Source organism: Alligator mississippiensis, chromosome 4 (genome assembly GCF_030867095.1).
Source record: "Alligator mississippiensis isolate rAllMis1 chromosome 4, rAllMis1, whole genome shotgun sequence".
NCBI lineage: Eukaryota > Metazoa > Chordata > Crocodylia > Alligatoridae > Alligator > Alligator mississippiensis.
In genome coordinates, this window is record NC_081827.1 from 24,156,191 (window position 1) to 24,169,228 (window position 13,038).

The window sequence follows — 13,038 nt, forward strand, 5'->3', positions numbered from 1 at the left end:
CCTTATTTAAGTGATTTACACAGTTGCAAGCAAAAGAATTTGAAAAAAATATTTTGAAATCAATATAAAAAGCACTAGTGATCTGGCTGATTAAAAGGGCAGCCTCCTAAAACTGGACTTTCAGAAAACAGTTTAAAATGCATCTCATCTGGCCCTTTGACAAGAAACCATTCCCTACAGCATAAGCTTCCCAGGCACTGCTGCTTGAGAACCAAAGTCTGTTTTCATTTTCAGTTTTGCAGAAGTAGAACAAGTAACAAACCCCCAAACAGTGGGAAGTAAACGAGTTCTTTCCTGCCTTGCCCATCTAGAAGGTGAGCATTTCAGGGAAGGAGCTCTCTCTGGCTTTGTGCATGTTCCAGTGGGTCTGACTTTGCTTGTGGCCTCTACTTCGAAAAGCCTCTCTGTCTGCATACTGTAAGGTGGTGTTAGTCACAGAGCTATAAATATTTGTGGTAGCACATTTAAAAATTTTGTGACCTAATGTTGATTATGTGAGGGAAGCAAGGAAAAGAGGAGTTCCCAGCTCCAGCTCTGTTGTAATTGGCCCGTTCATGTGCCCGGAGGTACTGTAAATCATAGAAGCACTTTTTAAAATTATCTGCTGCTGCGCTACCCTCAGTTATATTTGCTCAGTTATCCATACACAGTAGATAAGAGAGGACTAGTTTAACCTTAGTTCAATCTAATTAAAAGCCACAACAGTCACTGCCTGCCCCCACTGATATATATTTGTGCTTTTTTATTGTTGTGAGGGACTTGGATTATTTTTTATATTTGTCATTTCAAGTTAAGTAAAGCTCATTATAAGAAGTTTGAATTTCCTGATTTTTTTTTTTTGATTTTTTTTTTTTAAAGGTTTGTGTTCCTGAATTTTTCTCAGAAGTGTTCTGCATTGACACTTGAAAATAAAGACCAAAGCCAAAACAGCTATTTCTGAGTCTCCCAATATTGGTCTTCATCTTGCTTTGAAAGAAAAGTAATCAGTTGTGACACTGGGGATTTACTGGACGACATGGCTGACTGCATAATACTGACTAAGCAATGGGAAGAGTTTTGCTGCTCCAGCCTGAGAGCAGCGGTTTCATTTAAACTTTCTTCTTCTCCCTCTTTGAAAAGGCAGATCACTGAAGACCATGGAGTTGGTTCTGAGGTTGTCCAGAGTCAAAATCTCCCTCTCCCTCTTCTTCCTGGACCGTTGTCCTTTGTTCTCATGAGAGTGGCTTTTTATTGGTACACACACAAAATAATTGTGACTCCTTTTGTCCTGAGCAGTTAGTTCCCAATGTTAGCAGCTTTGTGAGTTGCTTATACTAGCAATTGATGGGAGAATCAAGTACTACTTTGTTGTGATCCCTTTAATTATAATATATGCTCACAAGTCCTGTTTCTCTGAACACAGTAGGATCAAACAGAGCTTCACCCGAAATACTGTCTTTGCACCCTCTTGGAGCCATGCTATGAGCACTTCTTTTGCTCTATGCTCTTTCAGACCACTTTCTCTTAGCTTTCTAATATTTGTTTTTTTCTGAAGGTGGACAGAGAGCTACAACTCTTCTAATTCTGTCCATTTCTGGCTCCACTGTAAGTTGTCTGTGCTGACTGAGCAATAACACGTCTTGCATTTGTGCAGGGGTTGGAAGACATGATCCTGAGGTACCTTCCAACTCTGTGATTCTGTTATGTATATCACAGACTGCTAACATTACAGGGAGAGAGAGATTTTCAGCTTGTGAGCCTGAGCTTTAATTACTCCATCGATGGCACAGAGTGTATACGGTCACAAAACACTGTCCTTGATGAGAGCTAATCCTGGAAGGTGCTGAGGACTGTGCAAATTCAAGATGTTTGTCCCTTCACTGGGGCTGGCTGAGGCCCCATTTAGCATAATGGTGACGCCAGACCCATTTACATTCCAGAGCAGTATCCAGTGCTGTCTTCATGCATATTCCTTGCTACTGAAAAATGAAGGCAGCTTGAATCATCATCTGAAATTTAACCTGAAGTGAAAGTTAGTAATTCTGTTTCTCTGCAGTAATTGTAAATGAAGTAGGGCTGTCAAATTATTAAAAAAATTAATCGCAACTAATCACGAGATAAAAAACCCATTTGTTATTAATCACAATATTAATCGCATATCTAAATACTAATAGAATCCCAATTTGTTGTAAATGTTTTTGGATGTTTTTCTCTATTTTCAAATAAATTGATTTCAATTGCAACACAGAATACAAACTGTACAGTCCTCACTTTTTATTATTATTTTTATTAGAAATAATTGCACTGTAAAAATGGTAAACAAAAGAAATAGTATTTTTCAATGAACCTTGCTGATTTCAGCCAATCACTTAGACAAACAAGTTGGTTTATGTTCTCGGGAGATAATGCTGCATGCTTCTTATTTACAATGTCACCTGAAAGCAAGAACAGTCATTCGCACAGCACTGTTGTAGCCCGCGTTGCAAGGTACTTATGTGCTAGATGTGCTAAACTTTCATAAGCCCCTTCATGCTTCAAGCACCATAGCAGAGGTCATCACCATGGAGGCATTGCAGGTTCTGCTTTATAATGATCCAAAGCAGTGCGGACCAGCACACCTTCATTTTCATCATCCGAGTCAGATGCCACCAACAGAAGGCTGATTTTTCCGTGGTGGTTCGGGTTCTGTAGTTTCCATGTCAGAGTGCTGCTCTTTTAAGACTTCTGCCAGCATGTTCCACACCTCGTTCCTCTCTCAGACTTCAGATTCTTAAACCTTGGGTTGAGTGCTATAGCTAATTTAGAAATCTCATATTGCTACCCTCTTTGCAGTTTGTTAAATCTGCAGTGAAAGCGTTCTTAAATTGAGCAACACATGCTGGATTGTCATCCAAGACTGCAATAACATGAAATACATAGTAGACTGCAGGTAAAATCACGGAGGAGGAGACATACAGTTCTCCTCAAAAGAGTTCAGTCATAAACCTGCAGGACTTAAGTAGTGTTTCTAGCTTTTGCAGTTTTCCAGAATCACTACCTGGGAGCACTGATAGATTGTGCTTTTGAAGAGCTAACATGGTTGTGATAGCAGCTTTATTTCTTACCAGGTGCTGAACCACACTCAATGTGGAATTCTGTCTGGTAGAAATATCTTGTCTGAGAGGTTCTTGTTTCTGTCCCATTTGCAGCTTGTTGTGTGTTTAGCTCTGCGCTGTTAACCTGGACTGTGTTTGAAATGGTCCACAATTTTTCTACATTTTGCCATCACATTTTCAAAACCACCAGCACTGAGCAGTACTGTGATGGATCACTGCAGACTGTGAGCGATGCTCATCATGTGTTCAAAAGGCAAGGGACTGGCTGCTGCTATCAGATTATGTGCACTGTTAGTGCTAATTGCTGTTACCTTTTCTTGAATATTCCATTCTTTTGTAACATCCAAGAAACTCTCTGCGCGTTTCAGCATAATGTCTCTGATATGTGTTACTGTTAAAGTAAATGACTGCAGTGTCCATTCAGCATCAGTCAGGTGTGTCATGACTCCAAGATAACTGTGATTACTCAAGGATGTCCAGTGATCACCACTCAAAGCAACATCTTGTGCATTTTTCAACAGCTCCAGCTCCAAATTAGTAGCCTTCTTGTTGTGATACAGGTCATGTATTTGTGATGCACTGGTTCCTCGGAAGGGCAAGGTTTGACTGATTAAAATATGCAATTTGAATAACCTCTATCAGCCCTCTGTCATTTACAATGTTGAGTGGTCTGCAGTACACAGCTGTTCATTTTGCAGTAGCATTGGTTAAGCTGTTGTACTTCATTTTATCCATGGGCTTGCGGTGATTCTGAAACTCAGTAAGTGTACTGTGTCTCAGCTCGCAGGATTCATTTGCTGTCATTGGATTATCTGTAGCAAGAGGAATGGCGCCAAAAGCATGTTTAGCGCGTAGGTAGTACTGCAGACTTGAGGTGCTTCAATTCTATTGGAGTTCAGCCTTGCAATAGCTATAGATAAGTCTTTTTATCCACAGAACCGTCCGCAAGTTTTTTTTTTTATAAATAATCTTCCTATTCAAGACACCCAAATTTTGCTTTGTTCCATTATATCTTTCTGCTATTTACTTACTCACTGCCAGAAGAACAGAGTAGAACTGCTAATTTCTGCCTAGTGATTAAGTACAGTATGTGAAAAGGGTCAACACCAGGGTTAGCATATTTTCATTTCCAAAAACGAGGACATGTGGTGGGGGCACACCTCATTCCCAACCCCCACCCACTGGCACTGCTGGTGCCCCTCGCTCCTGACCCTGACTCACACTCCCCTGGCACTGCTGGTGCCCTGTACTCCTGACCCCACAGCCCCTTGCTCCCCTCAACAGCATCACCTGGGGCTGCCTGGCCCCTGCAAGCATGGGGCACCAGCTCCAATGCTGGAACTCCCCACAACCCTCAAAGGGCACTTCAATCTGCCCTACCATAGACCCAGTGCCTGGATAGCTTCCTCTAGGGCCAGCAGGCACCTGCCCCCCTCCCCTCCCCTCCCCGCCCTAAATTGTCCTCAACACCTGCCCTCCCCATACATTTACCTGCATTGCACTGCCAAGTCTGCTTCCAGGACCCTGCCTGACTGCTTGGTGGGGGGGGGGGGGTGTGTGTGTGTGTGTGTGTGTGTGTGTGTGTGTGTGCGCGCGCAGCAGCGAAGGGGATGGGCCACTTTTCCCCCAGTACACAGGACCCAGCAGTAGCAATTAACATGTTAAAAAAATTAATGCAAAAACAAATTAATATATTAATTGTGCTTGTTAACAGTGTTTAGTTGACAGCCCTAAAATGAAGGCCTCAACTATTCTGCTACAAAGACTTGACTTGCACTAACTCTTACCAGTTCAACTAGAAAGAACTCCTTTTATTAAATGACTATTCCCTTAAAAAAAAAAAAAAAAAAAAAAAAAGTATGGTTAAAATATAAAAGATATTATGCAGCTTCTTCATTTTCATTCCGAGGCCACAATTTTGCTTTTTCAGGTCCTGTTGTGTGTTTCTTCTGGGGCTTGACCACAGTACTAGGCTTATTATACCCAAACCATGAAGGAGGTTCAGCATTGCTGTATTCTTGCTTCTCTAGCCTGGCTGAGTATTTCAGAACAGCTTGTCTGAAAAAAAATTAAAAATAACCATGTTGCATAAACAGTTTCTACCCAATCCTGTAAAACCCTCAAGGTCAGATCTTCAACTGTTATAAATCCAGTAACATAAAATCTTATTTTATATGTAGCATCTTTTGAAAAGCAACGATTGTTACAATAATTGCCTTAATCCAGAACATAATCTCAAATCAAAGGAACTATTGCATTCAGTATTAAACATAAAAATGGAGTGGCCCACTCACTCAGTTGGGCATGCCTAGATGAGTTAAGTGCGAGTGTGAGGTCCCAAATTGAAAGCCACAGAAAGACAGAGGAAGGACATAAGCACCTGTCACTTTAGGTGCCCTCATCCAAAACTGTGCTCCTCAAAACCACTGCTTAGCTGCCATCTCATCCTGAAAGTACTACATGTAGTCTGTAGATGCATAGGGCCTGTCTGTACTGTGGTGGGGGGCATGTGCCAGCACCAGTAAACATAAGTACCCACCCACCTGATTCCAGTGAGGTGCTTTAGGGTTCCCACTGGAGCTACTCTGGGCTATCCACAATGGCTACTTTATCTGCAGAGCCCAATCTGTCATGCATAGTCTGAGAATAACTAGTGGATTGGGCACATCAGAAAAGAGACAGAGAGGAATTAGATCTAGTGCCTTTATCCCAATAGGGTTTGTATATGTGATAGATTCTAGTACCAAGAGCCCAGCAGGCTGGAGGCACTTCTGCCCAAAAGCAGACCTTCAGGTTCCTGGAGACCTAACACTAAAGGGTACAGACACACATTACACTTTACAGATTGATTTAACCTATTTCTCACCTGCTGAGGTGAGGTTTTGGATCACAATTTGACTTGCATACCTAAGTCCTGCTTTATGCACTTTAAGTCTTTTCTTGGATCTAGCTCATGGGCCCCCTAGTTCTTAGCTCCTAGTGGGGAAGAAAGATCACTTGCATCGCTCTTGATTGCATCTCAAGCTGATGTTCAGGGTGCCAAGGACAGTTCCAGACACAGCTCTCTCCTAGCTCCCCCTGCCACTGTGAAAGTTCCCAGGACAAAGGGAATCTCAAGAGGAGGCCCTGAACAAGACAAGACTTTGAGAACCTTCACAACATTAATAATTTGAGCCAACCACTTCCTAAACATATACAGAGGCACAATCCTTGTCCCAAAGTGCACATAATCTTAGAAGGCAAATGTATGGTACTTCTTACTATTAAAAATAAGAGGGAGGTTTTGAGGAGCAGCAGAGGAGGAGACCTCCAGTGAATGAAAAGGAAAAGAAGCTTCTGAACAGTTGAGTGTTTTTACTAAGCCAGCCAACTCTGACTGCTGGACAGTGTTTGCTTTGTCTTTACCCAGTGCTTACTGTGAGGTGGTGGTATTCCAAACTAAATTTCTAACATAACATGGTTGAAAAAATCATCCAGGCCAAATTCAGTACACAACCACCCCTTTAAGACAGGAAAAATGAAAACGGGATATCATGTATAAGAAATTAAGCTCATTCCTGTCACCTTTAGTACCTATATATAATAATAAGAATATAGTCTTAGTAACACATGAGGAAGCTTTAGTACCTGGGAATATATCAGTGTCACAAATTCTGGAATATTCAAAGAATAAGTATTTTGATCTTTGGAAGAAATACAGTGTACAGTAGGAGATGTTAAAATCCCATTTTTCCAATATCTGCAACTGAGACACTTTTTAACATATGCACAAAGAAATGTAAAGCTCAGCAGAGAAGAATAGGCATTATTGATGACAAAATGAGCTATTGACTCAGAAATGAGTGCTGAAGAATGGGAAACCATCTGAAACAATGGTCCTCATACATCCATCTACACAATAATAAAAGAAAATAATTTTAAAATCCTGTGTCAATGTTATCTCCCCCCCCTTTAAAAGTAAATGTATTTATGGTCCAGTAACAGGCTATTGCTGGATTTGGAGGATTCTGTCACATCTGGTGGGAATGTCCCAGGATCAGGTTAGAGAGTTAGAGGTCGAATGGTCACAAACTACTACAAGATCGTTTCAGGCTGGACATAAGGAAGAATTTCTTTACTGTCCGAACCCCCAAGGTCTGGAACAGCCTGCCATCGGAGGTGGTTCAAGTACCTTCATTGAACACCTTCAGGAGCAAACTGGATGCTTATCTTGCTGGGATCCTATGACCCCAGCTGACTTCCTGCCCCTTGGGCAGGGGGCTGGACTCAATGATCTTCCGAGGTCCCTTCCAGCCCTAATGTCTATGAAATCTATGAAATCTATGTGAGGGAAATAACAGGATACCATCTATCAGACAACCTCTTAGGGTGTGTCCAGATGTGCGTGGACATTTGGTTCCCTGGGGACAGGTAGTGGCAGTGTACCTTGTGCCACTGCTACTTGTCCCTGGGGAATGCTCATGCCACGCATGCTTTGGCGCATGGCAAGTTGCCCCAGGTGGGGAAGGAGAGGCTGGGGCCAGCACTGTGCTGGCCCCAGCAGCCTTACCTGGAGTCCCAGGGGCCTCCCAGGGCTGCAGCTGTGGCAACTCTGCCGAACAAAGCCTGGCTGGCAGCGGAGTGTGGCTACGGCCAGCCCAACTCTGCTTTTCAGCAGTGCGTGCTGGCTGAGCATGCATTGCTCTGGGGTTTTTTTCCCCACAATTGTTTTTTTAGGGATCAAAAAACCCTGTGGAAAAACCTGGCACTGCGCATGCTCGGCCAGTGTGCCCTTGCAGCGTGGAGAACACCGATGTGTGCAGCATGTGGCACCACGTACCACACGACCGCGCTCATCTGGACACACCCTTAGTGTTCTCTTCCTGAGACCTCTGCAACATGTAAGAGTCTTAAGGATTTACTTGCTCACCTCCTGCTGGCTGCAAGAATTACAACTGAAATGCCTGGAAGAGAAAGGCCACCCTACCCCCATTAAAATCACTGACTGGTTTTTAAAAGTTTGGGAAGTTTCAGTAGCAGAAAAGCTGTCCTAGCAAGTCCATGCCCTCCAGGGAAGAAGGAAAAGGATGCTCATTTGAGAAATTTGGTAGGCATTCTTGTAATCTGCTAAGAAGAATCTTCTGTCTTTAGACCAAAAATAATGAGAAATGTTGTTGAATATTGAAAGAAAATACTAGTTCTGTGAGCCAACAACTAAGAAGAATTCGGGAATACAAAATTTAAAAGCAGAGTTGAGTAGAAGATGAGGAACTCTGTATTTTGCAAAGCTCTGAGAAAAAAGAGGTGGTGAATGATTAACTATATTGCATATAGACAGGAAGAAACAGAAAAGCTTAACATCAAGTAAAACAAAGCATCTGTCAGAGACTGAAGGGAAGAGAAGACAGGAACATAAGACTCCTCTGTGAACATTGTCCTGAGTTAAGGGAGCACTGTTGATATGTCTTTATGTATATTTTAGGGCACTGAATGTATTTTTAAATGTTAAATTTGCTATTTGATAAGTTGGATTAATTAATAAAAGAAAAGCAAAACAGGCAAAAAGCTTAAAAATGGTGATAGGAGAATTGTCTGTAGCAAGAAGATTGGAAAAGATGAAGGAAGGAGGGAAGGGGAAAGCTGGTAGCTAACAGCAAAGGTGGGAAGCATACACCAAACCCCTGGCAGGTTATGTAGGAGTACTTAAGTGACAAGATCCCAGCTCTTCTGAGGCCACGCCAGCAGCAATAGTTGTATCATTATTATGGCTTCCAGCTCAAGTAAACATGCCCCGTGAACTGAAACTTGATGCTCCAGGTGCTTTGGTAAGTTTTCACATGTCAAATTTGAAAAAGATCAGTGTACAGTGGGCAGAAAGAGAACTGCTTGCTGTTCTATATTTTATTTGTTTCCTAAGCTGCAAATGTTTGGGAGATTAGTTCTTAAACCCTTGTACGGTCTCTTTTGGCTGCCTTCATTTCTGAGCCCACACTGTTCAGGTCCCAGTGCCTTTCCTTTCTGTCATTCACATGTACTAAGCACACAGAAAATATTGATAAAATGTTCCCTTTTAGGAAAGAGTTACTGCAATGCCTTTTATAACCAATATCAAACTATCAAAGTTAAAAGCAATCACCTCCCAATGCCAAAGCTTTTATTCCTTATTAGTCAGGGATTAATGAGCTGAGATGCTGAGCTTAAGTTTGAGACAAGTAACAGCTACAAAAGGAGGAAACATCTCCTGTTGCTTTTAAAAATGCTGCCGAGTAAACCAGCATAGAACTGAGCATAATCAAGCAATGTTTTGGTTGGAAGCACCAGGCAGTTTAGCAGGGGTCTTTGAATGGAAGCAGAAACATTCCTTTCTCTTCCACCCCCAAGAAAATAAGTGCATGGAGAGAAAATGTATTCAATATTCTTAGTGTTTCAGCTAACTTGATGCAGTAGGAGTCCTGCACTTTATTGTAAATGTCCTCCAGTGTCACTGTGACTTCTGCAAGACTCCTTTCCATCCGTAACTTTCTGTAGCTGCAGTTTTTTTAGTTTATCGCAGAGACTGTCCAAAGTGAATTGCAACTGATACCTTCCTGCTTTTGGAAGAAACTACTCAAGGGACCAACCTACTTTCCCTTCCAGCAGAAAATGCACTCGGTACCAGCCTCACTTACTTCCACATGAGGTTATGTGCTGTATTTTATAGAGTTTAGAGATAGGATTAGTTACCATTTCCTTAATCTCTAAATATGGACATATGCATCAGGAGATGTCTGCTTCATACACTGTTTCTGTTTTATATTAATATTTAAGTAAGTCTGCAGCCTGCTATCACGTGTTATTCTTTAACAGTGTCTAGTACTGGAAAGAATGGATTCTTCATTTGCTTCTATTTTTGGTGGAGTTATATTGAGCTACAAGTTGTTGTGACTCCATTTTGTTTTTATTTTAATCTTACAAGACAAATGGAATGTGACATAGTGACATGAAACGTGCTTGGCTGTGTATAGGGCTGGCCTTGACAGTTAAGCAAAGTCTAGAATAGTGGAAGCCAAACTTTTTGGCAGGCATGCCACAAATTAGCCCTGTGCCTTCCTCAAGTGCCACTCTGATCCCTTTTCTCTGCCCAATATGCTGCTCTGCTTTTTGCTCCCTACTCTGTACTTCTTTCCTGATCTCCTCTGCTGCTTTATGCCTCCAGCCCTGTGTTCTCAGCCTGATCTCCTGCTCTGCTTTCTGCTTCCTGTCCTATTGGCTGCTGTGCTACCTGTACCCACCCTGATCTGCCAGGTACCATGTGCAGAGATTGTCTGTGGCACTCATGCAATAGGTTGGCCACCCCTGGTCTAAAAGACTGGTCACTGGTTGATACATAACAGAGGAACTCTAGGAACATGAAGTGTGCATGATCTACTGGTGCTCTGGGGGCAAGCTTGAAATTAAAACACATTTCTTCTGGTGTTTATGGCATGTTTTGACAGTGTACAGAAACAGCAAGTTTGGTTCTGAAAATTCTCATTTTATCCAGAAACAGAGTTTTTCAACATTTAAATTGACCAAGATTAAAACATTCCTTGAATAAACCTGAATGTTTTGCTTGCCTTCCACACTGGTTTTGAAGAGGTTAATTGAGTGCCTACAAATGGGTCTCTATGCCAGGACCATGGCAAGAGTGGGTCTGAGTAGGACATATTGCTGTGATGTCAGACCTTGGGTCCTTACCCATCCACCTAACATTAGGGCCCACCCTACTTTCCATTCCTAGCTGTAACAATGCTCTGAGGAAAATTTAAAAGCACCTGTTGGATCAGGAAGCCTAAAGAACTGGCTTTATGGTTTAAGGCACTAAGCAGCTCCCTTTCCAAATAAAGATTGGTAGACATAGGGAATATAGATCCAAATCTGAACAGACCCAGAGCTAGAAACAGTGAACTGTTGGTAGAAACAGTGACCTGACCAGCTCGAAGTATGTGAGATCCAGTTGTGATCCTATTTGCTATAGGAGGAGGATCAGGCCAGGCTGTGACATATGTCACTTGAACACTAGATGCATTAAAAACCATATTTTGTCTCCTGTCAATAATATTTAATAAGACATTTGTCATCATACTTGTACTCTTTCCAATTTTACACCAACTTCTGAAATTTGCCTCAGAGCACATCTTACTTGGTAATATTTCGGCAGTACAACATCTTCAAAATCCGGAGCTGTGTACACCCTTTCCAAAGATAATTCAGTACTTTGTCAGTAAGACATATACAGCCTGAGATGTCCAAGAAGTGGAGGTAATGGCAGACTTTAGACAAATACTGAATACCCAAGTCGGTCATCTGGAAATAAAGCAAAAGAAATAAATACAGAAGTTAGAGGATTACTGGAGATGCCAGAGAAAACCACAACACAATTTTTTACAGTGTATCATTTCAGAAAATTATATACTAAAGTACCACAGAGGAAATGAAGTTTATGGAACAGTTGAATTCTTACTATCAGAAAAAGGAGACTGAAGAAAGTATACATAAAAGTCACCCTTAAATGTTGGGAGAACAGTTGGTGTCAGTTAAATATAATTCCAGTGTATTCTAAAGCATCCAGGGACATTTCAGCTAATGAGAAGACTGCAATAGCTTGGTATTCTCAACCCTATAATTGTGTATGTACAGTCCACAGGCTGTGGGCTTCACTGTTCTCAAATTATTCCATGTTAACTGTTTGACCGATTCATTTTATAGGTAACTAACTACAGGGGTGCAAGGGAAAGAGAAGCTTAGATTTAACATCACCCACTTTCACATTTCAGGGCTTTATCACAGATGTGCACGTATTCTCCTATGACTGATTTTGTTGACGGTACACCGTGCCCTTTGTCCAAGATGGAACTTCGCTTCACTTCACAATTCCAGTGGCTAAGCGGGTACTGATCACACACTGGCATTTTCTTTGGGCACTATATAATGCCCAGATTCTGTGAGCTAAGTATATGTGCAAATTTAAGCATGTGAGTAGTCTCACCGACTTCAATCTGAATGTCTAAAGGGCCCAAAGTCTATGGGAGACTTAACAAACGTAAAAAAAAAACAAACCTTTATTGGGCGTTCAATAGCACCATGCGAAATTTTGGCAGCTGTTTTGTTTCACAGGTGTTTTGGGCCGTTTTGGCACCCAAAACACTGAATCTGAATTGAAATGGAATGCTCCAAAACATCTCCGAAACAAAACAAGGCATCCGAAACATTTCGGAAAATTTCATTTACAGAGCCAGGCTTTCAGGGAAACAGCTGCTGCCCTGCCACGTGACTCGGCTCCACAGGGAGCAGAGATCCATGCCTGGGGTCTCCTCACCGCCGCTGCCTGCCCCACACTGCCCTGGTGACGTGGGGCTGTGAAGGGCGGGCAGCGATGGCGAGGAGACCCCAGCGCAGATCTCTGCTCCCTGCGGAGCCAGGTCGCGCGGCAGAGACCAGCAGGCTTGCTCGCTGCTCTGTGCTGCTTCCCTGCCCCGCGACCCGGCATAACAGGGATCAGAGATCTGCGTGGGAGTCTCCTCACCTGCACAGAGGGCAGCGGCCTTCCCCTGGACGAGCCACCCACAGCCCCATCCTGCTCCCCGCTGGGGCCCTGCAGCCCCCAACACCAGGCCCTGCTTGGCTGGGTGGTAGGGCTGTGCAAAGCTTGCAGCCCGTTCAAAACAGATTCGGAGGAGATTCAGATGAAACAAAACAGGAGTGATCTGAAACACTGAAACGAATCACTGGCATCCAAAACAGCCGAATCCAAAACCGAATTGAAACAGTCATTTTGCACAGCCCTAGCATTCAATTAATGGCATGGAGGATGGCATGGAGGGAAACAAGAAGTAGGCTTCTCTCAAGCAGCTCTTTCACAGTTCCTAGGATCATGGAAGCTTAAAAGGGACCAAAAGAGGAGATGGGGCCATGATCCTGTTTCCTTCTGGTCTCCAGAGGGGCTTATAGAGCTGGACAGCAAGTC

The 13,038-nt window shown here is 42.7% G+C and overlaps 2 protein-coding genes across 3 annotated transcripts in view; one reads left to right on the top strand and one right to left on the bottom strand.

Moving 5' to 3' along the window:
• FAM185A (family with sequence similarity 185 member A) overlaps positions 1-933 on the top strand; it is a 71,415-nt gene extending 70,482 nt beyond the window's left edge. Inside the window, exon 10 of one of the 2 annotated variants that reach the window (XM_059725829.1) lies at positions 235-933. The gene's annotated coding sequence lies outside the window, so the exon portion shown is untranslated. The remainder of the gene's footprint in view (positions 1-234) is intronic. The other variant, XM_059725830.1, reaches the window with a different exon arrangement.
• Positions 934-2,238: 1,305 nt separating this feature from the next.
• FBXL13 (F-box and leucine rich repeat protein 13) overlaps positions 2,239-13,038 on the bottom strand; it is a 189,412-nt gene continuing 178,612 nt past the window's right edge. The window contains exons 20-21 of the mRNA XM_006266591.4: positions 11,215-11,378; positions 2,239-5,132 (exon numbers count right to left, since the gene is read on the bottom strand). Coding sequence (XP_006266653.2) covers positions 4,955-5,132; positions 11,215-11,378 — 342 coding nt within the window. The 3' untranslated portion in view covers positions 2,239-4,954. The remainder of the gene's footprint in view (positions 5,133-11,214; positions 11,379-13,038) is intronic.